Raw genomic sequence first — 23,284 nt, 5'->3', positions numbered from 1 at the left:
TCGTATGCTAGATTTTGGTTCAAAAAACCAAAATCGAATTGCAAGATAATCTTATGAATTGTATCGGTTTGGTAATGATGAAGAATCAGCTGATGCATGAGAAATGGTGTGAGTTTGAGATGGTATCTGAAATTGATGTATAGGCATGTTGTATACATTCACTACGTACTACCTGATCAATAGTTGACCCTTGTTTTTCCTCAGTAATTTAATTTAATTTTTAATTTAATTTAATTCTTATATACCGCTAATAACCATGAGGTTTCTAAGCGGTTTACAAAAATGAATGAGCTAAGTGAAGTAGTGGTATCATCACCAACTTTGATTGTCAATAGATCTCTGGAAACTAGTATTATGCCAAGGTTATTAAAAACAGCTACAATTAAATCATTATTGAAAAAGGATAACTTGGATAAATCTGTTAAGAAATTATAAACACATTGCTGTGTTGCCGTTTGTAGAGAAAATTGGAAAGGTAGAGTTCACACAATTACAAACTTATACGGAACAGCAGGCTTTGTCATCAATATGGTTTTCATAGAGGGCATAGTGTTGTCATTGATGGTTTCTATGATGGATAAATTGAGAAGAGGAATTTATAAAAATGCTGTTTTTTGTGTTGTCACTAGATGTATCATTTGTGTCAGATATGGTTGCCAATGGGGTGCTATTATGTACTCTGTCTAATTGTGGATAGGAGGAGCAGTATTGGATAGATTTAATTCATACTTTCATGATAGATCAATGTAGATAGAGTAATGGATGTATATCAATTATGATATCTGTAGATAGGAGAGTCTGGAAGGTTCAACTTTATCTGCCTTACTATTTAACCTATGTCTTATCTTTAGGTGAAGTTTTTTTGTAAGTTGGGAATTATCTGAAAAAATAAAGGCAAAAGAGGTGGCATTCAAAGGAATACAAAAGAATACAAGAAAAACACAGAACTGTCATACGATAATGCCACATGATTCTCTAGCAAGCAATTTATTTGGCCCCAAATCGACTTCCAAAAAGCCAAAATAAATGGACAATAAAACAATAGATGATCTAAAGTCCCCGCATCGAGATGACAATGCCAACATCTATTAGACTTAGAGCAATCCAATTTTTGTAAACGAACAGGGGTCCAGAATGCTCTATGCAACAGGAAGAACCATGTTTGCCTCATAGATGCAGACATTGTACATTTCATCCTCCAAGACCAAATTTGTGGCCATTGAGACACAGTAATTTGATGCTTAATCTCAATGCTCCAAATGTCTCTAAAAGTCCAGTTTTAGGTTTTTATTCATATATCCAGATAATAATTTGTACCACTGTGCGGCCTGGTGCCCCAGGAAGTCTGCCTGAAAGCATAAGAATTCTAAACTAAATTGATTATTAAGATATTTCCATTCAGGGAATCCCGCCCGAATAGCCTGCTTCAGTTGCAACCACCTATAACTTTATTTTTATTTGGTATGTCTGAGAGCTAAGAGCCAAATATCTTCCAAAAATAATAAACTTTTACTGATTCTGACAGGAGTTGCCATTCAGCAAATAACGTATAACTGGAAAAATTGGAACAGATTGAACTATAGTTTTTGGTGGAGATCAGTGTGTCATATTTATAAAATGGAAAGAGCATTAGCTGTTCAGAAAGGATAGTTTAATAAATTTCAGGATGTGTGGGGGCCATTAATAAATTATGTAATGAATAGATATCATTTTTCCTTGATTAACATAAATGAAAGTATGGGGAGGGGGGTGGGTTTTCGATTTTCATTATTTGTTATGAAGGGAAGGAAATAATTTATTATTTTATTATATGCATTATTTGATTAGTATGGTGGGAGGGAAGGGGATAAATCTTATTTTAATGAAAATTTTGTGGAATTTCAAGTGTTATATTAAATTAATTTGATATTTCTGTGCACTTGATGTAAAGTATAAAATTAATAAAGAATTTAAAAAAAAACCCAACAAAAACACAGAAAAGAATACCAAATAACTCGGATGTGAAGAAAACATTGATTGTTGAAAGCAAAGGCAGAAAAAAAAAGTTAAGAGGAAGCAAGACTTTTTTTCACATATATTGGGGAAAGGAGGAAGACTGAAAATGGAATTGTGAGACTAAAAGATACTGAGAAGTATGGAAAGTGATGAGGAAAAAAATATGTGAAAGACAAATACTTCTGTGATCCTGGAAGAAAAGTTTGGAGATGGACCTTGGTTGGCTGACCAAAGTATATATATGGGAATGGAGTAGATATCACTCTGTTCATGGAAAAAAGTGTTTATGAACAACTGGGAAAGCCTTAAAGTTGACAAAGCCATGAGACCTGATGAGATTCATCTTAGGGTATTGAGGGAGCTCAGAAGTTCTTGCAGCACGACTTGTGGATTTGTTTAATAATAAATCTTTTGAGACAGGAGAGATTCTGTGGGATTGAAGAAGTGTTAATGTGGTCCTTCCTCACAAAAGTGGGAACAGAGAAGAAGTTGGAAACTACAGGCTGGTAAGCCTCACTTCAGTGGTTGGAAAGATAATGGAAGCTCTGCTGAAGGAAAGAATAGTGAACTGTAATCCAATGGGTTATGACATCCGAGACAACATGGTTTCATCAAGGGGAAATTGTGCCAATCGAATTTGATCGATTTCTTTGTGTGACTGGAGAATTGGATAGATGAGGTCTACCTGGATTTCAGCAAAGCCTTTGACACGGTTCTTCATAAGAAGCTTATCAATAAACTTAGTAGCTTGAAGTTAGAACACAAAGTGATAATCTGGATTAGAAACTGGTTGACGGACAATCGATGGTGGTGGTAATGGAATTTACTCAGAAGAAAGGTTAAGTAGTGGTGTGCCTCAGGGATTGGTATTGAGGCCTGTTCTGTTCAATATATTTGTGAGTGATATTTCTGAAGGATTAGAAACAGATGACATGAAGATTTGCAACAGAGTAGACACGCTGGAGGGAGCAGAAACTGAGATCTGTGAATGTTGGAAGAATGGTCTTATGTCTGGCAATTTAAAATTTAATGTGATTAAGTGCAGAGTGATGCACTTGGAGAGTAAAAATCCAAAGGAGCTATATATGCTTGGGGTGAGAAGCTGATATGCACAAATGGGGAGAGGGACCTTGGCATGATAGTGTCTGAGGATCTCAAGGCTGCGAAACAATGTGACAAAATGGTGGCTGTACCAGAAGGATGCTGGGCTGCATAGAGAGGAATCACCAGTAGAAAGAGAATTGTTGATTCCCCTGTAGAAGTCATTGGTGAGGCAAAACTTGGATGTACGAAGACTTGAAGCGGTCCAGAAGAAAGCAACAAAAATGATATCGAGATTGTGCTGAGAGATGTACAAGGAAAGGCTTGAATACCTGAATAAGTATAGCCTGGAGGAAATAAGGGATAGAGATGATACAATAAACATTTAAATACTTAAAGGGTATTTAATCTACAAACAAATCTATTTCAGAGACGAAGCGGTAAAATTAAAGGACATAATATGAGGTTGCGGGGTGGTAGACTTAGGAGTAACGTTGGATACTACTTCACAAAGAGGGTGGTAGAAACCTGGAATGCCCTCCATGTGGAGGCAAAACAGTGACGGAATTCTTTTTTTTTTTTTTTTTTTAATTCTTCATTTTACAACTTACTTCAAGTGTATAAATAATTGACATATTAAAATTGTATACATCACTTGAAATTTTTATCATTTAACATTAATATATAAGATTAAATCCCCTTCCTCCCATCCGTCCCATACTATATGCAATCAAATATATCAGTTAAGTATTCTTATCTAATGAACTAAATTTTTAAACAAATTCAGAAACTTCCCCCCCACCCTTCATCTGCACTTATACTTATAATGGAAAAATGGTATTTATTCATTGCAATACTGCCGGTTCGCAGGGGGAATGCCGGATCAGAATGTAAAAAAAAAATTTGTAAAACGCGCTCACACGTATAACGCGCATGGTTATGCACAGTTTGTAAAATCGTGTACAACGCGCGCGTTATATGCGTGAAAATACGGTAACTTCAAAAATTCTATTCCATCCTTTTCCCTATTGTCATAAGGCTCAGAAGAATTTAAATCTTTATAAAAATATAGAAATTGATTTAAAATATCTCCAATTTGAATATGTGTAAAACCTTTCTCATCCTTAATTGCAATAATTTTTGTTCTTTTCTTTGCTCTAAGATAATTTGCCAATAGTCTTCCTGCCTTATTTGAGTTTCCATAATACAGAGTCTGCTGATTAAACAAATCTTTCCTTACCAATCGTGAAGATATTTCATTATATTTACCTTTTGCTTTTAATAAAGCCTGCAGAGTACTTTGCTCTCATTTATTGATCAATTTAGACTCTAGATTCTTAATTTCTTTTTCCAAATTAGAAAATTGTTTTTAAGTTTTCTAATATATGCAGAATATGAAATATTACCTCATGGTAGCCTTAAAGGCATCCCATAAAATTTCCATGGATATTTCTTCTGATGTATTACCGTATTTTCACTTGTATACTGCGCACCCGTGTAAAACGCGCACATGGGTATAGCGCGCGAGAAACTGTAATTTATGTAAATAAATTTTTATATACCGCGCACACCCGTATACCGTGCATGCCGCCCCGACTCTCCTTTCACCCGCCCCGACTCTCCTCTGGCCACCCCGACTCTCCTCTCCCCCTTGATGTCCTGTCCCCACCCTGAAAGCCTGATGCCCCCCCTCCCCGACGTCTGATTCAACTCCCCCGATGTCTGATTCACCTCCCCCGACGTCTGGGGGTGCGAGCGGTCCTGCGGGGGGGTAATCGGACGTCAGGGGGGGGAACTATGTAAAAAAAAAAGTTGTAAAACGTGCAAGGTTATGCACGGTTTGTAAAAGCGTGTGTAACGTGTGCGTTATATGCGTGAAAATACGGTAGTTTGAAAGAATTCATTAATTTTTAATTGAAATTCCTCAAGGAACTTTGCATCCGCAATCAATGTATTATCGAATCTCCATACAGATCCAATATTTTCTTGTTCAGCAAATTTAAATTCAATACATACACCACCATGATCAGACAAAATGATTGGATCTATGGAGGCTTGTGTCACCTGCTGAACTATTTGATTTGAGTCAAAAATATAATCAATTCTTGAAAAAGATTTATGAACATGTGAACTAAAGGAAAATTCCCGATCATTAAAATGAAGTATTCGCCATATATCTTTCAAATCACAAGAATACACCAAATTATCTAATCCTAATGATTTCATACATTTGCTCGGTTTTTATCCATCAATGGATCCATAACAGTGTTAAAATCTCCAGCTACTACTATTTTAGAAGCAGCCACTTCACCACCAATCAAGATGACCTTTATTCTGTGCAATCACTGTGGTGCTTTAATTCCAAGACACACTATTTGGAGGCTTAAGGCTTGCCCCATCTGTCTTCAACTTGCTAGTATTAAGGAGGAGCTCTGCAAACTTAAACAGGAATTGAATACAATTAAAGCAGCTTCCATCGCTCCACAAAATCATACCAACTTACCACCTCTACCTCAAAAAATAAAACAGCCCAGGAATAAATGGGTCACAGTAGGCTCAGGAAGACTGCGACATGTAACACAGAAACATCCACCTTCACTAATATTACCTCTACAGAATTTGTTCGCTCCACTAGTGCACTGCGATACTCAAGAAAACAGAAGGGAGGCGAGACTGGAACCAATGAAGGTAACTCAAGAGAACAAGCGCACCCTAAGCACAAATAAAAAAGCCAAAAACAGAAAACAATTACTGTTGGGGGATTCCATCATCAGAGGCATTAACCTTGGAACACAAGACAAGGAGACCAAAATAGTGAAATGTCTTCCAGGATCCTCAGCTACCAGGAGTTCCAGGCAAATACAGACTATAATTAAGGAAGAAACCAAGGATTTTAACACTGATGTTGTTATTCATCTGGGAACAAATTACCTGGCCAACAACTCCACACTTGCAGCACAGATAGCTTTTCGGGAGCTTGGTGAGGGCATGAAACCTTTTGTGAAGACTTTAGCTTTTTCTGAAATACTGCCTGCATATGGAAAGGGAGAGCAAAGAGTGAAAAACACAGGGCACTTTAATAGATGGTTCAAAGCCTGGGGTCATCAAGAAGGCTTCAGGTACATAGGAGGATGGGGAAATACATGGAAGGACAAGAAGCTATATTGCACTGATGGGCTACATATTACTACAGCAGGAAAAAGAAACCTTGCAGAGAAATTTAGACAATATTTTTCTAGGCATTTAAACTAGAAGGTGGGGGTGGTGTATGTACGAAGGACAATTATAGAGACCACCCCCAGCAAAAGAAAAGATGTGATAGTAGTAAAGGCTGCAACATAAGCAATATCAGCAACTCATTTCTTAGTATTGCAACGGAAAGTGAAACGACACAAAAATCCATACGAAAAAGGAGATTATCGCTGAAAAATAGCTGGAAAGCGATGACCACAAATGCTCGCAGTCTAAGCAACAAAGTTCATGATCTGCAAGCCCTGATATTAGAGGCAGATCTAGATATTGTTGCTATCACAGAGACATGGTTCAGTGAATCACATGGATGGGATGCAAACATACCGGGATATAATCTTTTTAGGAAGGACAGAGATGGTCATAAAGGTGGAGGAGTAGCTCTCTATGTAAAGATCAATATCCAAGCGACCAAAATGCAAGGGACCTGGGGAGAGGAAGAAGCTATATGGATTGCTCTGAAAAGAGAAGATGGAACTTCTATCTACGTGGGTGTAGTCTACAGACCTCTGACTCAATCGCAGCAAATTGATAAGGATCTGATTGTGAATATCCAAAAGTTTGGAAGGAAAGAGGAGGTTCTGCTGTTGGGAGATTTCAACCTGCCGGATGCGGACTGGAATGTTCCGTCTGCGGAATCGGAAAGAAGTAGGGAGATTGTGGATGCCTTTCAAGAGGCTCTGCTCAGACAAATGGTGACAGAACCCACAAGGGAAAAAGCGATATTGGATCTGGTCCTCACAAATGGAGAGAGTATCTCTAATGTTCGAGTGGGTGCTCACCTGGGTAGTAACGATCATCAAACGGTTTGGTTTGATATACGGCTAAAGTGGAGAGCGGCCGCACGATACTTAAAGTCCTAGATTTCAAACGTACGGACTTTAATGCAATGGGAAAGTACCTGAAGAAAGAGCTGTTAGGATGGGAGGACATAAGAGAAGTGGAAAGACAGTGGTCTAAGCTGAAAGGAGCAATAAAAATGGCTACGGACCTTTATGTGAAGAAAATCAATAAAAACAAGAGAAAAAGGAAGCCGATATGGTTCTCCAACCTAGTGGCTGAGAAAATAAAGGCGAAAGAGTTGGCGTTCATGAAATATAAAAAAACCCAAGAAGAGGAGAGCAGAAAGGACTACAGGGTAAAACTGAAAGAAGCCAAGAGAGAGATACATTTGGCGAAGGCACAGGCGGAAGAACAAATGGCTAAAAATGTAAAAAAGGGAGATGATAATTTTTTCAGATATATTAGTGAAAGGAGGAAGATAAAAAATGGAATTGCTAGGCTAAAAGATGCTGGGAACAAATATGTGGAGAGTGATGAGGAGAAAGCAAATGTGCTAAACAAATACTTCTGTTCTGTGTTCACAGAAGAAAATCCTGGAGAAGGACCGAGATTGTCTGGCAAAGTTACACGAGAAAATGGAGTAGATTCTGCGCCGTTCACGGAGGAAGGTGTTTATGAGCAACTTGAAAAACTGAAGGTGGACAAAGCGATGGGACCAGACGGGATCCATCCCAGGATACTAAGGGAGCTCAGAGAGGTTCTGGCGAGTCCTATTAAAGACTTGTTCAACAAATCTCTGGAGACGGGAGTGATTCCTGGGGATTGGAGGAGAGTGGATGTGGTCCCTATTCATAAAAGTGGTCACAGGGATGAAGCAGGAAACTACAGGCTGGTGAGCCTCACTTCAGTTGTTGGAAAAATAATGGAAGTGTTGCTGAAAGAAAGGATAGTGTATTTCCTTGAATCTAATGGGTTACAGGATCCGAGGCAACATGGCTTTACAAAAGGTAAATCGTGCCAAACGAACCTGATTGAATTTTTTGATTGGGTGACCAGAGAGCTGGATCGAGGACATATGCTAGATGTAATTTACTTGGATTTCAGCAAAGCCTTTGATACAGTTCCTCATAGGAGGCTGTTGAACAAACTTGAAGGGCTGAAGTTAGGACCCAAAGTGGTGAACTGGGTCAGAAACTGGCTGTCGGACAGACGCCAGAGGGTGGTGGTTAATGGAAGTCGCTCGAAGGAAGGAAAGGTGACTAGTGGAGTCCCTCAGGGTTCGGTGCTGGGGCCAATCCTGTTCAATATGTATGTAAGTGACATTGCTGAAGGGTTAGAAGGAAAAGTGTGCCTTTTTGCAGATGATACCAAGATTTGTAACAGAGTAGACACCGAAGAGGGAGTGGAAAATATGAAAAAGGATCTGCAAAAGTTAGAGGAATGGTCTAATGCCTGGCAACTAAAATTCAATGCAAAGAAATGCAGAGTAATGCATTTGGGGATTAATAATAGGAAGGAACCGTATATGCTGGGAGGAGAGAAGCTGATATGCACGGACGGGGAGAGGGACCTTGGGGTGATAGTTTCCGAAGATCTAAAGGCGAAAAAACAGTGTGACAAGGCAGTGGCTGCTGCCAGAAGGATTCTGGGCTGTATAAAGAGAGGCGTAGTCAGTAGAAGGAAGAAGGTGTTGATGCCCCTGTACAGGTCATTGGTGAGGCCCCACTTGGAGTATTGTGTTCAGTTTTGGAGACCGTATCTGGCGAAAGACGTAAGAAGACTTGAGGCGGTCCAGAGGAGGGCGACGAAAATGATAGGAGGCTTGCGCCAGAAGATGTATGAGGAGAGACTGGAAGCCCTGAATATGTATACCCTAGAGGAAAGGAGAGACAGGGGAGATATGATTCAGACGTTCAAATACTTGAAGGGTATTAACGTAGAACAAAATCTTTTCCAGAGAAAGGAAAATGGTAAAACCAGAGGACATAATTTGAGGTTGAGGGGTGGTAAATTCAGGGGCAATGTTAGGAAATTCTACTTTACGGAGAGGGTGGTGGATGCCTGGAATGCGCTCCCGAGAGAGGTGGTGGAGAGTAAAACTGTGACTGAGTTCAAAGAAGCGTGGGATGAACACAGAAGATTTAGAATCAGAAAATAATATTAAAGATTGAACTAGGCCAGTTACTGGGCAGACTTGTACGGTCTGCGTCTATGTATGGCCGTTTGGAGGAGGATGGGCAGGGGAGGGCTTCAATGGCTGGGAGGGTGTAGATGGGCTGGAGTAAGTCTTAACAGAGATTTCGGCAGTTGGAACCCATGCACCGGGTAAAGCTTTGGATTCTCGCCCAGAAATAGCTAAGAAGAAAAAAAAAAAAAAAAAAAAAATTTAAATTGAATCAGGTTGGGCAGACTGGATGGACCATTCGGGTCTTTATCTGCCGTCATCTACTATGTTACTATGTTACTATGTATGTTATGCCCTCCCCCGTTTTCCCCCCTATCGGAGGTCGTCTCCATCATTTTTACCATCGATGGATGACTTATCACCGACCTCTGGGTCCTTTCCATCGTAAGGGAGGGATACTCTCTTCAATTCCATCCTTCCACCTCTGTCCAGACCGCCCTTCTTCTTCAGGAAGCTCAGGCTTTGTTGCAGCTCCGAGCTATCGAGCCAGTTCCTTTGGCTCAACAGAACAAGGGATTTTATTCCCGGTACTTCCTTGTTCCGAAGAAGACGGGCAATCTGCGTCCTATTTTGGATCTCAGAGTGCTCAACAAATATCTGGTCAAAAAAGTTTTGCATGCTGACCCTGGCATCTCTGTATCCCCTCCTCGAGCAGAATGACTGATTATGCTCTCTGGATCTCAAAGAGGCCTACACTCGCATTCCTATCCATTCGGCCTCCCGCCAATACCTCTGATTTCGGGTGGGAAATGTACATTATCAGTACAGTGTGCTCCCCTTCGGCCTGGCCTTGTCACCCAGAGTCTTCACCAAGTGCCTGGTAGTAGTGGCCGCAGCGCTCAGGAACCATGGTCTTCAGGTGTTTCCCTACCTGGAAGACTGGGTCATCAAGGATTCCACGTCTCAGGGGGTTGTCCTGGCGACCCAGCGGACTATCTGGTTCCTGCAGAGTCGGGTTCGAGATCAACTTTCCAAAATCCCATCTTCAGCCTTCTCAGACTCTTCCATTCATCGGAGCTGTTCTGGATACTATCCAACTCAGAACATTCCTCCCTCAGCAGCGTCTGGAAGCTCTTCTCCACCTTTGTCATACGTGTCCTCTCGCCCATCAATCTTGGCGCGACACATGATGGTTCTTCTGGGCCACATGGCCTCGACAGTACACGTGACTCTTTTGCCAGACTTCACCTCAGAATTCCTCAGTGGACCCTGGCTTCTCAGTGAACGCAGGTTTCCGACCCTCTGTCTCAACAAATCCAAGTCATTCCTGCTCTGACAGTCTCTTCGCTGGTGGATGCTCTCTTTCAATCTATCCAGAGGCTTACTTTTTCACACACTGCCCCCCCCCCATCAGAAAGTTCTCACGACCGACTCTTCGACTTATGCTTGGGGGGCTCATCTGAATGGTCTCCGTACTCAAGGCTATTGGACCAGTACGGATCGCCAGTGCCACATCAATCTCCTCAACTCAGGGCGATTTTCAATGCTCTCAATGCTTTTCAGCATCTGCTTCACGACCGTGTAGTCTTCATTCGCACGGACAACCAAGTCGCCATGTATTATGTCAACAAACAGGGGGGCATGGGATCGGCCTCCCTCTGTCAAGAGGCTCTGAAAGTCTGTGACTGGGCAATTCGCCACAACACCTTCCTCAAAGCTGTCTACATTCAAGGGGCGGACAACTTGAGTTGTCTTCTACAACCTCACGAATGAACTCTCCATTCCACACCCCTTCATCACATTTTTACTCTGTGGGGAACGCCCTCAGATAGATCTCTTTGCAGCCCCCCACAGCTTCAAGCTGCCTCAGTTCTGCTCCAGGATCTACACTTCTAATCGCCTCGAGGCAGATGCTTTTCTTCTGGATTGGACAAATCTTTCTATATGCGTTTCCTCCATTTCCTCTCATTCAAAAGACTCTAGTCAAGCTGAAGTCCGGCCATGCCACCATGATTCTAATTGCTCCTCTGTGGCCCAGACAGCCTTGGTACTCCCTTCTACTTCAACTCAGCAGCAGGGAGCCATACCTTCTACCAGTCTTTCCCTCGCTGCTTACACAGCATCAGGGATCTCTGCTTCATCCCAACCTGCAGTCTCTCCACCTGACAGCTCAGTTCCTCTCAACATAACTCCTCTTCAATTTTCTCAAGCTGTGAAGAATGTTTTGGAAGCTTCACGGAAGCCTGCTACTAGACAATGCTATCACCAAAAATGGACTAGATTCTCTACTTGGTGTTTTTCTCATCGTCAGGAGCCACAGCATTCCTCCTTGTCTTCAGTTTTGGACTATCTTTTGCACCTTTCTCATTCTGGTCTCAAGTCTACGTCGATCAGAGTCCATCTTAATGCAATTGCTGCTTTCCAACAGCCTCTCCAAGGGAAACCTCTCTCTGCCCATCCTCTGGTTTCCAGATTCATGAAAGGACTTTTCCATGTCAATCCTCCTCTCAAATCACCTCCTGTGGTTTGGAACCTCAATATTGTTCTTTCTCAGCTTATGAAACCTCCATTTGAACCAATTGACAAGGCTCATCTGAAGTATCTCACTTGGAAAGTGGTGTTTCTCATTGGTCTCACTTCTGCTCGACGAGTCAGTGAGCTCCAAGCTTTGGTTGCAGATCCTCCTTTTACAGTGTTCCATCATGACAAGGTGGTGCTTCGCACTCATCCTAAAGTTATCTCTGAATTTCATCTCAACCAATCCATTGTTCTTCCAGTGTTTTTTCCAAAGCCTCATTCTCATCCTGGAGAATCAGCTCTTCATACTCTGGACTGTAAACGTGCTTTGGCTTTCTATTTGGAACGCACAGAGCTGCTCCTCAACTTTTTGTTTCCTTTGATCCGAACAAGTTGGGACGTCCTATCTCTAAGCATACCATCTCCAACTGGATGGTGGCTTGCATCTCTTTCTGCTATGCCCAGGCTGGATTACCCCTTCACATAAAGTCACAGCCCATAAGGTCAGAGCAATGGCAGCCTTTGTTGCTTTCCTCAGATCTACACCTATTGAGGAAATCTGTAAGGCTGCTACTTGGTCCTCGGTTCATACCTTCACTTCTCACTATTGTCTGGATACTTTCTCCAGACAGGATGGACAGTTTGGCCAAATAGTATTGCAAAATTTATTCTCCTAAGTTGCCAACTCTCCCACCATCCCACTTTGATTAGCTTGGAGGTCACCCACTTGTGAGAATACCTGCCTGCTTCTCCTGGGATAAAGCACAGTTACTTACCGTAACAGTTGTTATCCAGGGACAGCAGGCAGCTATTCTCACATCCCTCCCACCTCCCCTGGGTTGGCTTCTCTGCTAGCTATCTGAATTAAGGAGACGCGCCCTGCGCTGGGCGGGAAGGCACTCGCGCATGTGCGGTGCGGGCGACTCAAAACTTTGAGTTTCTTCAAGCAATACTGCTTGTGAGGCGTCCGCATGGGGGTTCCGTTGGATCACGTCACCCACTTGTAAGAATAGCTGCCTGCTGTCCCTGGATAACTGTTACGGTAAGTAACTGTGCTTTTTCATCCCAACGAAGTGTCTGAAAGAAGCAGCGATTTCCTGCCATCGCCATTTCTTCCTTCATACTGGGCTGCAGCACATCAACCACGCACCAGCAGTCAAGGGGCGTGATTGGTTGAAGACAAGTTGGCGGCCGGACAACTCTGTCCTGAATGCCCAAGGAGGTCAGAAGGCCCAATAGTGTCATTGCTGCCAGGAACCAATGGTCAAACATGGGAGAGTAGGGCATAACTGGACAGTGCATATTGGGCCAAGATTTGGGAGAAAATTTAAAAAGAAAAACCAACTAGGAATGAGAACAAAAGATGGAAAAAATATATAATTAGAGATTAATGCTTTACCTGAGGCATCGATTCCTTTGACCCATGAGGCAGTCATATGTGGGACGATATTACATCTGAAGCCCTCGTTGGACATATATAGAGAGCGGCTTTTCCTTATCATGACCGGGGTAGCCATACAAATGATTACTTGCAACTGGAAGAACTGGGATCGCCTTAACTTTAATTTTTGGTCGGCAAGTTTATGCTTAACTTATAGATTTGAAAAAATGAGCGCAGATATAATGGGTCATACTAAGAGATTAAAGTTAATCTGGGGGGCCCTTTGATATCTTTTGTAATTGGGTGATGGGAGAGGGATATTTGTCATGGTTTTATTCTCTTGCAAGGTATTGGTTGGGGAGGGGTTCTTATCTTGCTGTGGGAATTTTGATTGAAAATGCATATGTGAATAATGTTTGTGTAGATATTGTACTGCATTTTTGTTAACTTTGGAAAATTAATAAAGATTTAAACAACAAATAATTGGAGAAAAACAAAGGGAAGAGGCACTACCACCTCCAACTTATCTCAGTGCCATCTTTAGATGGATATTGGAGAAGAGTATACCAAAAGCCCCTATACTTTTGCTTCATTGACTACAGCAAAGCTTTTGACTGTGGATCACAATAAACTATGGGAATACCCAAAAACACAATCAGTTGATAAAGAGCCTCTTATGAAAAAGAAGCTGCAGTGAGAACAGAATATGGCAACACTGATTGGTTTCTAATAAAATGTGGTGTTGGGCAAGGATGCATCTTGTCAACTTTTACTTTGAAGTAGAGAATGACACGGGGGAAAAATCTGTCCCCGTCACTGCACCGTCCCCGGCCCACCATCCTCTGCACCGCCCCATCACCGCCATTCCCTTCACCGCCCCGTCACCGTCACCGCCATCCCTTTCACCGCCCCGTCACCGCTACTGCCATCCCATTCACCACCCCGTCACCGTCCCTGCAGCATCCATATAAGCCTTAGTACTGCAATATTTAGCTTATTCCTTTCTTATAAATCAAAGTTCCTGCTGCTGAACTAGAGAAAGAGATGTTCAGCTGGCAGGGCTTTGTTTATAAATTTTTATCAACACAACTAATATACTACTTTATCCTAAAGCAAAAAATAAATAAATAAATAGAATTTTTTTTCTACCTTTTGTTGTCTGGTTTCTGCTTTCTACATCTTCTCATTCAATTCCTTCCATCCACTGTGTGTCTTCTCTCTGCGTCTTCCATTTGCTGTTACTGTGCCTCTCCCTTCACTCCCTCCCACAATTGGTCTAGCACCCATCTTCTTCCCTCTGCTCCCCCATAGTCTGGCATCTGTCTTCTTCTTCCCTTCCAGCGTCTTCTCCCCACTCTGCCTTCCACATTTCCAAGGAAGAGAAACTTTTCCCTTTCACCTCCTCCTTCCTTGTGTGAGCCAGAACACGCGGTCCCCGCAGCCCCCACCCGCACGCCGGCTTGATCGTTTAACCAGCTTCCTCTCTCCAGCTCTCCTTAGTTTGCCGGCTTTCTTTTTCGGCAACCGGCACGCTTTCAAAGAGCCGCGCATGCGCGGCTGCTCAAAGTTCAATCTTCTCTGCTGCAACTTCCTGTTTCCGGTTGGGTCAGAGCAGAAGATTGAATACTGAGAAGCCGCGCATGCGCGGCTCTTTTGAAAGCATTCCGGTCGCCGAAAAAGAAAGCCAGCAAACTAAGGTGAGGTGGAGAGAGGAAGCTGGTTAAACGATCGAGCCGGTGGGCGGGTGGGGGCTTCGGGGACCGCACGATCCTTTATGCCTCACTGCGGTGACAAGACCATTCAACGTTCCACGGGGCGGTGATGGCCTTGTCCCTGTCCCCGCAGAGGCTGCTAATTTTCATTCCCCGTTTTTGGCGGGTTACCCGCGGCTAAAAGCGGTAGCCGCGGGTAAACCGCCACCGTGTCATTCTCTACTTTGAAGCCATTTTCAGAAAAGCAAATTTGGAATAATAGAGCACTGATTTCAAAGTTAGTGGCCCGAGATATAAACAACCTGCTCTGTGCAGATGATACAATGCTCATCACCAGAAGCAAAGACATGCTGTATCTACTGAGAAAAGTCAAAGCTGAAAGTTATAACATGGGATTAGAACTGAACATAAGATGAAGATCATGAACATGGAAAAGTAAGATTTTGAGTTTGAAGGCAATAAAATAGAAGTTGTAAAGTATTTCAATCTCCTGGGCTCTTTCATAAACAAACAAGCAACTAGCAGGGAAAAAATACTCCTCAGAACAGCACTTGGTTTCTCTTTGAAGGTTCTCGACAAAGTATTCAAAAGCAAGGTAACATTCCAAATGAAGATCACGCACTCATTTTCTCAGTGGTCTATTATGGATGCAAAAGCTGGACACTACAGAAGCAAGTCAGAAAGAAAATTGACTCATTTAAGCTTTGGTGTTGAAGGATTTTACACGTGCCGTGGACCACCAGAAGAACTAACAAATCAATTCTGGAAGAGATCAAACTGGCTATGTCACTTGAAGCCCAAATGATGAAGTTATGGCTATCTTAGTTTGGTCATACTTTCAGAAGAGAGATTTATTTATTCAATCACTGGAGAAGGTGATGAGGCTCCTTTGAACCTGGGTATGGCAACCTATTAAAAATGGACAGCTATGTGATGGAATGGGCAAGCATGAAAAATAAAATAGCCATTATATTTTCCTTCCATTGCTCTAGATTTACTAGTTAGGGTTTGTTTATAAGATAAGGACCTATCTAAGGGCAAAGGAGGAGGGGTTATAATTGGCTATATAAAATTACAATTGGAGAAGCCAGAACACAAATCAGATAAGACAAATATGGGATAATATATTGACCTAAATATGTGTTTTGTGCTGAGGTCACTGGAAACAGGAGTAGGCCTTCTCTCAGGTCACTAGAATTAATATATAAGCTCTGTTGAAGACCAGAGAAGATGCACACAGGCTGTAGCTTAGTTTTATGAAGTTCCATTGTTTCAATGTGTGCCCAGTCTGGTCTCCAAGACCTGTGTGGCAGATAAGGTTTGGCTTTTGACCTGTTTGCTATAGAGATTGACTTTTCTTCTTACTACAGAGATTACATTCCAGGGGAGGGGGTTCCCTCTCCTTTTTGCAGGGTAAAGTTAGAAATGATAATTGGATATACAAAATGCATATATGATGAATTAAATTTTAGTAAACTAATGACTTAAGAACTTTCATATTCAAGGGTTCAGATTGAAATATAATTACCTCTGAAAATTGTACTGGATGATGCATATAGGAAAATGTAGGTTTGTGGGAGTGGATTGGCCACGCCCCTTTTCTTTCACTGAGACACGGGATTTTCAGTGCATGCTCTTAAATGACTGAGTAACATGGGAGCAGTAACATAGAAACATAGAAATAGATGGCAGATAAGGGCCACGGCCCATCAAGTCTGCCCACTCCAATGACCCTCCCTATCTATCTTTGCGGATAGATCCCACATGTTTGTCCCATTTGGCCTTAAAATCTGGCATGCTTCTGGCCTCAATAACCTGAAGTGGAAGACTATTCCAGCGATCAACCACCCTTTCGGTGAAGAAGAACTTCCTAGTGTCACCGTGCAGTTTCCCGCCCCTGATTTTCCACTGATGTCCCCTTGTTGCCGCGGGACCCTTGAAAAAGAAGATATCCTCTTCCACTTCGATGCGACCCGTGAGGTACTTGAATGTCTCGATCATATCTCCCCTCTCTCTACGTTCCTCGAGTGAGTAGAGCTGCAACTTCCCTAACCGCTCCTCGTACGGGAGCTCCTTGAGTCCCGAGACCATCCTGGTGGCCATCCTCTGGACCGATTCCAGTCTCAGTACATCCTTGCGGTAATGTGGCCTCCAAAATTGCACACAGTACTCCAGGTGCTGTCTCGCCATGGATCTATACAGTGGCATAATGACTTCAGGTCTACTGCTGACGAAACTCCTGCGTATGCAACCTATGATTTGCCTTGCTTTGGATGAAGCTTGCTCAACTTGATTTGCAGACTTCATGTCTTCCCTGACAATCACCCCTAAGTCTCTTTCTGCTTCAGTTTTTGTCAAGTAGTTTGACTTTTAAGGAGAAATGATTTAAAGCTGTATGCATGGATAATTTTTCCTCTAAGTATATTGTAATACTTTTTCCTGGTTTCTTCTGTACCTTTTCTTTATTAGATAAGCTAATATTAAAATGTAACTTTTAGGAATCTTTGTGTGAGGGGGACAGACACTCCCCCAATATGCATACAAGCGCCTTATATGGTATCAAGTATTCATGATCAATTATATGCAGGCAGTAAAATGTCATCATGTATTAGGTATATTTAAGTGAAGCTAGCAGAACAGAATTTTGAGGGTGTTAAGTCAGGGAAGTTGCATTTACACTCTCTGACTTGATCCTCTATTGTACAAATGAATGCCTTGAAACAGAACTGTCTGTAAACTTTGAATAAAAAATATTTTATGGGAAATATTTGTACAATTATCATCATGTCAGTGCACCTATGGGCAGGGTAGAACCAAAACTCTGCTCAAAGGACATCATGTTTATGAGAACAAAGTCAAATATCATCAAGTAATAAACTTTTATTGATAATGACAGGAGTTGCCATGCAACATATCACTAGTAACTGGAAAAATTATAACAATCTTAATTATACATTCTGGTGGAATTCATTATGCCACATTTATAAAATGGAAAGAGTAATTGCTTTGCAGAATGGGAATTATAACAATTTTAGAAAGATCTGTGGTTCATTGGCAAATTATTGTAATGATTAGACATCATTTTTCACTGATAGTATATATATATATATAGTATATATACAGTGGTGCCTCACACAACGAACTTAATCCGTTCCAGGAGCAAGTTTGTTATGTGAAACGTTCGTTGTGTGAAACGCGTTTTCCCATAAGAATACATGTAAAACAAAATAATTCGTTCTGCAGCCCTACATTTCCCTCCCTCCACCTCACCTTATATGCAGAGTTTGCCAGCTTTCTTTTTCACCCAGCCGCACGCTTTCAAAAAGCTGTGCACGCGCAGCTGCTGAAGTTGATCAATGTTCTCCTCTCCTGCAACTTCCGGTTTCCGGTTGCGTCAGAGGAGAAGATTGAACAACAGAGCATGCGCGCATGTGCTGCTCTTTGAAAGTGTGTGGCTGGCCGAAAAAGAAAGCCGGAAAACTCGGCATCTAAGGTAAGGTGGAGGGAGATGATGGAACACTGCATTCAGACAGGAGGGTGCTGCTGTTCCCGGCTCACATTAGGAAGCGGCGAGAGTAGTTCCGCCCCCCCCCCCCGGGCCCCTCGGGCGACTTCGTTGTGTGAAACGAAGTTCGTTATAGGGAGCAAGACAAAAAGTTCGTTATGCGCAGCGTTCGCTGTACGAGGCGTCCGTTATGCGAGGCACCACTGTATATACTATATATATATCACTACCACAGGGATCGGTGCTGGGGCTGTTACTCTTCAACATATTTATCAATGACCTGGAAAAGGAGGCAAAGTGCGAGGTTATAAAATTTGCAGATGATACCAAACTGTGCGGCAGAGTTAGCTCCAGGGAGGAGTGTGAGGACCTGCAAAGGGACCTAGACAAGCTGGAAGACTGGGCAAACAAATGGCAAATGCGCTTTAACGTGAAAAAATGTAAGGTCATGCATATAGGGAAAAAGAACCCGTTGTTCAACTACAAAAGGGGGGGGGGCATTGTTGGGAGAAAGCAGTCTTGAGAGAGACTTGGGTGTGTTGGTGGATGCATCACTGAAGCCATCTGCACAGTGCGCAGCGGCCTCGAAAAAAGCCAACAGGATGCTGGGCATCATAAAGAGGGGCATAACAACCAGGACGCGGGAAGTCATCATGCCATTGTACCGATCGATGGTGCGTCCTCATCTGGAATACTGCGTTCAATATTGGTCGCCATACCTCAAGAAAGACATGGCGGTACTTGAGAGAGTCCAAAGGAGAGCAACGAAACTGGTAAGAGGGCTGGAACACTGCCCATACGCCGAGAGGTTGGACAGGCTGGGGCTCTTCTCTCTGGAAAAAAGGAGGCTCAGGGGTGATATGATAGAGACCTACAAGATCATGAGGGGCATAGAGAGGGTGGATAGGGACAGATTCTTCAGGCTGAAGGGGACAACAGGTACGAGGGGGCATTCGGAGAAACTCAAGGGAGATAGGTTCAAAACAAATGCAAGGAAGTTTTTCTTCACCCAAAGGGTCGTGGACACTTGGAATGCGCTACCGGAGGAAGTGATCGGGCAGAGTACGGTACAGGGATTCAAACAGAGACTGGACAGATTCCTGGGGGATAAAGGGATCGTGGGATACTGAGAAAGTATAGAAACCCAACTAGGTTGTGCATGTGTAAGACCGGAGGGCTAGGACTTCGATGGGAAGATAAGACTCATCAGGAAACCAAGGTGGCATGGGGGCCCCTTCTGATGATTTAGACAGGTCATGACCTGTTTGGGCCGCCGCGGGAGCGGACTGCTGGGCTAGATGGACCTATGGTCTGACCCGGCGGAGGCACTGCTTATGTTCTTATGTTCTTATATATATATATATTTTTAATTATTTTATTTCTTATATACCGCTATACCGTGAGGTTCAAAGCGGTTTACAATGAAGATAGATTAAAAATACAAATAAAATAAATAAAAATGGTACTTTGGATTTCCCTAGCTGTCCCGAAGGGGGTGGGGGTGGGAGAATGGTATAAATTTATTTTTAAAGGTTATTTATTAAATAAGTTTATAATATTTATATGATATTTTTGATTGAAATATTTAAGGGAAGGGTGGGTGGGGAGGAATTAATTTATATATTTAGGATGATATTAGTAAGAAATTCAAGTGATGTGTTTATTTTTTATGATGTAATATTGTGTACTACTTGTAAGATGATAAAATGAATAAAGAATTGGAAAAAAAACAAAAACCAAAGACTGGTCTTAGGGACATTTGGAGCATTGAGATAAAGCATCAAATTACTGTGTCTCAATGGCCACGAATTTGGTCTTGGAGGATGAGATGTACAATGTTGGCATCTATGAGACAAACTTGGTTTTTTCTGTTATATAGAGCACTCTGGACCCCTGTTCGTTTACAAAAATTAGATGGCTCTAAATCTAATAGATGTTGGCATTGTCATCTCGAAGCAGGGACTTTAGATCATTTATTATTCTATTGTCCATTTATTTCGACTTTTTGGAAATCGATATGGGGCCAAATAAATTGTTTATTAGAAAACCCGGTGGCTTTATCATATGATACTATATTATTTGGTTTATCAATGAGGAAGAAAAGCCAAATTTCTGCAAAAAATAATAAGCTATTACTTATGACATACAACAGATAACATTTAACTGGAAAAACTGGAGTAGATTAAATTAGTTTCTGGTGGAATTCATTGTGCCATATATACAAGATGGAAAGAATGTTAGCCACGCAAAAAGGAAATTTCAATAAATTTCAGGAGGTTGGGGACCATTAACAGAATACTGCAAGGAGTAAATATCATTTTTCCCTTATTGATACAATTGCAAAGTGTGGAGTAGGGGGAGGAAATTTTACTTTTATATTAAAAGTTTGGATTACCAGGAATGGTAATATATATGATTTTGTACTCACGTATGCAATAGTAGGGTTGGGAGGGAAGAGTTTAATATTACTAATTTAAATTGATAATGATAGATAGTCAAGTGATATAGCATAAGTTCAATTGTTATTTTCTGAAGCACTTGTAAAATGTAAAAATTAATAAAGATTTTTTTAAAAAAAGCTAACTAGCATTCTTTTGTCTTAGATTTCAGCACAAAGGAAGGCCTGAAAGGGGAAATGAAGATTACACTCAGGAAAGGGAAATCTTCTGGGAAGAAGGTGAAAGATGGTACTGTCTCTCCAGAAGAACATATATTTTTAAAGGGGCCAGACCTCGCATTTGTTGATACAGTCAGTACAGAAAAAGATCTGTCTGCATCTCCAGTCCTAAAGTCAAAATTGAAGAATCGCCCAAATTTCTTGTCCCATCATCCTACATGTTCTTGTTCTTTCTGTTCAGACATTGTACTCTCTGTGCTCTGTATTCGCTGGATGGTAGCGTTTGCAGAGGTTCAGGTTGCATCTGGGAGCCAGACAGAGGGTTTTAATCTCCTCCGGTCTGCCTTGGAACGTTGTACTGCTTTCACATCACACTTCTCCAATGTTCTTCAGGACTGTTGCTCACATGAACACACAGATGGAAGCAAGACAGCCTGGATCCAGAAGCTTTGCATTGTGGGAATTGCAGATGATATCATGGCTCAGTTATATGTTACACTTTCCTCCTTGAGTTTGGACATCCTTACTGAGAAGAGAATGGATTATATCCAAGCTGGCTTGAACTTCATTGAATCTAAGGCAATCTGTGGTTATAGACTGGAGTACAGAAAGGCTAGTCTGCTGTTTTATAAAGCTGTGGCTTTGATGTACGACTTGGCTGCTAAACATGGGGGTAGCATGATGGACTTCTCACAGGCCTGGTCATGGAAGCCACTGTTATCTACCATTGCTGCAACCACTAACGTGAAGGTAAACACCTTGAACAAGCAGACTAGGAAAGCTGAGACCAAAATGGAAAAAAATGTTTCTCTCAGCTCAAAAAGCAGATCGGTTTCTTTCCAGAAAAAGACCTCACAAATGAAGCTCCGACTACCAAGCTTTGGAGATGTATTTTCCATGGATGACTCTGAAACAAAGATTCCACCCATTGTGATCAAAGCTGTTCAAACGCCAATTCCTGCTACCCCAGTCCATGATGGCCATACCCTCACTAGTGCAGTACTAGTAGGACCAAAATCCAAGACATCTTTCATGGTTTTCAATGAAATGTCCCCTCCAAATGTGAAGCAAGAACTACCCAAAATCCTTAAGAAAACTAGGAAGGTCAAATCCCGGTTAAAGGTAAACTTCAGTTGATGAAAATAATTTCATGGATGTCTTTGGTTTTATGTTAGGTCCTTTTGAAAAGTACTGTGCTACAAAGATTTACCCTGAGCAGGGGTTGAAAATTTTAAATCCCTGCAGATGTTTTTAGGAGCCAGGGCTTTAAAAAATTTTGGTTCATTCTTTTCCTCCAGACTATGTGTGAATTTGGAGTGACTGAACACAGGTCTGCAGCTGCTCTTGGGCACTGACTATTGGTCTGCCAGTTTCCTGCTGACTTTCTAAATATCTAAAATTCTTTAGCACTCTCCAGACCGGTAGAGGTTAAATCTGATAAGTGGGTATATATCCCAATCATGACCAGCAGGTGGAGACTGAAAACAAAACTGTGAAATAGTACATAAGAGATACCTTCCCCTATTCCTATCAGTCTTCTTTCAGTCTCCAGCAGGTGTTGAGTGAATTGTACTCATCTCCCTTGGTAGGGCTGTTGGAATTTGTTTAGGGGTTTTTCGTCCCTGTTTTTGGCTGGATTGAGCTTGGGTGGGCCTTGTTTGGGTAGTCCGTCTGACCTCGGGGGTGTCAAACCCGACAGGTCTCGAGCGGGGTCCCTCCTCTAAGGCGCCTAAGGCGCCTGGGCCAATCAGGCCTTAGATTTAGTGGGGATGGGCGGACCCGCTATGCCTAAGGCCTGATTGGTCCAGGCTTCTAGAGCCTGGGCCAATCAGGCCTTAGGCTTCGGAAGGATGTGCCGGAATGGAGCGGACCCGCCTCATTTCGATGAGACGGGCCTGCCGGCTAGACGGGCAAGTCCCGTCTGGCCAACAAGGAAAGGTTAGTTTGGTTGGGGGGAGGTTTGAGGGCTATTAGCATGGGGGGGGGGGTGCGGAGGGGGTGCATATTCTGGCAGGAGGGATTGGGCACCCTCCTGGCAGCGATCGGTAGTGTCGGGGGGGGGGGGGGGTGGTGGTCGGTATACTTATAGCAGGAGGGATTGGGCACCCTAGGTTCGCCTAAGGCCCTTAAGCGAGCTTAGGTGTCTTGCGGGCTTCGCCTTCAATATAGAAAGCCTGCCTGGGGAGCATTTTTTTTAAAGAAACATGCATCCCGATTGGCTGATTAGACAGCTGTAGGACGCCTACAGCTGCCTAAAATCGGGACGCACTACGTAGAATCAGGGCCTTAGAGTATTGAGATTAAGCATCAAATTAATGCATCTCAATGGCCACGACTTTGGTCTTGTAGGATGAGATGT

The 23,284-nt window shown here is 42.3% G+C and overlaps 1 protein-coding gene across 3 annotated transcripts in view; it reads left to right on the top strand.

Moving 5' to 3' along the window:
- Positions 1–23,284, top strand: part of ESPL1 (extra spindle pole bodies like 1, separase) — a 370,011-nt gene that overhangs the window by 174,383 nt on the left and 172,344 nt on the right. For all 3 annotated transcript variants that reach the window (XM_033938043.1, XM_033938045.1, XM_033938044.1), the window contains exon 18: positions 20,912–22,047. In XM_033938043.1, the coding sequence (XP_033793934.1) occupies positions 20,912–22,047 (1,136 nt within the window). The remainder of the gene's footprint in view (positions 1–20,911; positions 22,048–23,284) is intronic.

This window comes from Geotrypetes seraphini, chromosome 3, assembly GCF_902459505.1.
Source record: "Geotrypetes seraphini chromosome 3, aGeoSer1.1, whole genome shotgun sequence".
Lineage (NCBI taxonomy): Eukaryota > Metazoa > Chordata > Amphibia > Gymnophiona > Dermophiidae > Geotrypetes > Geotrypetes seraphini.
Note: the sequence above shows the minus strand (reverse complement) of the source record. Positions and strands in the feature narration are given on the sequence as shown.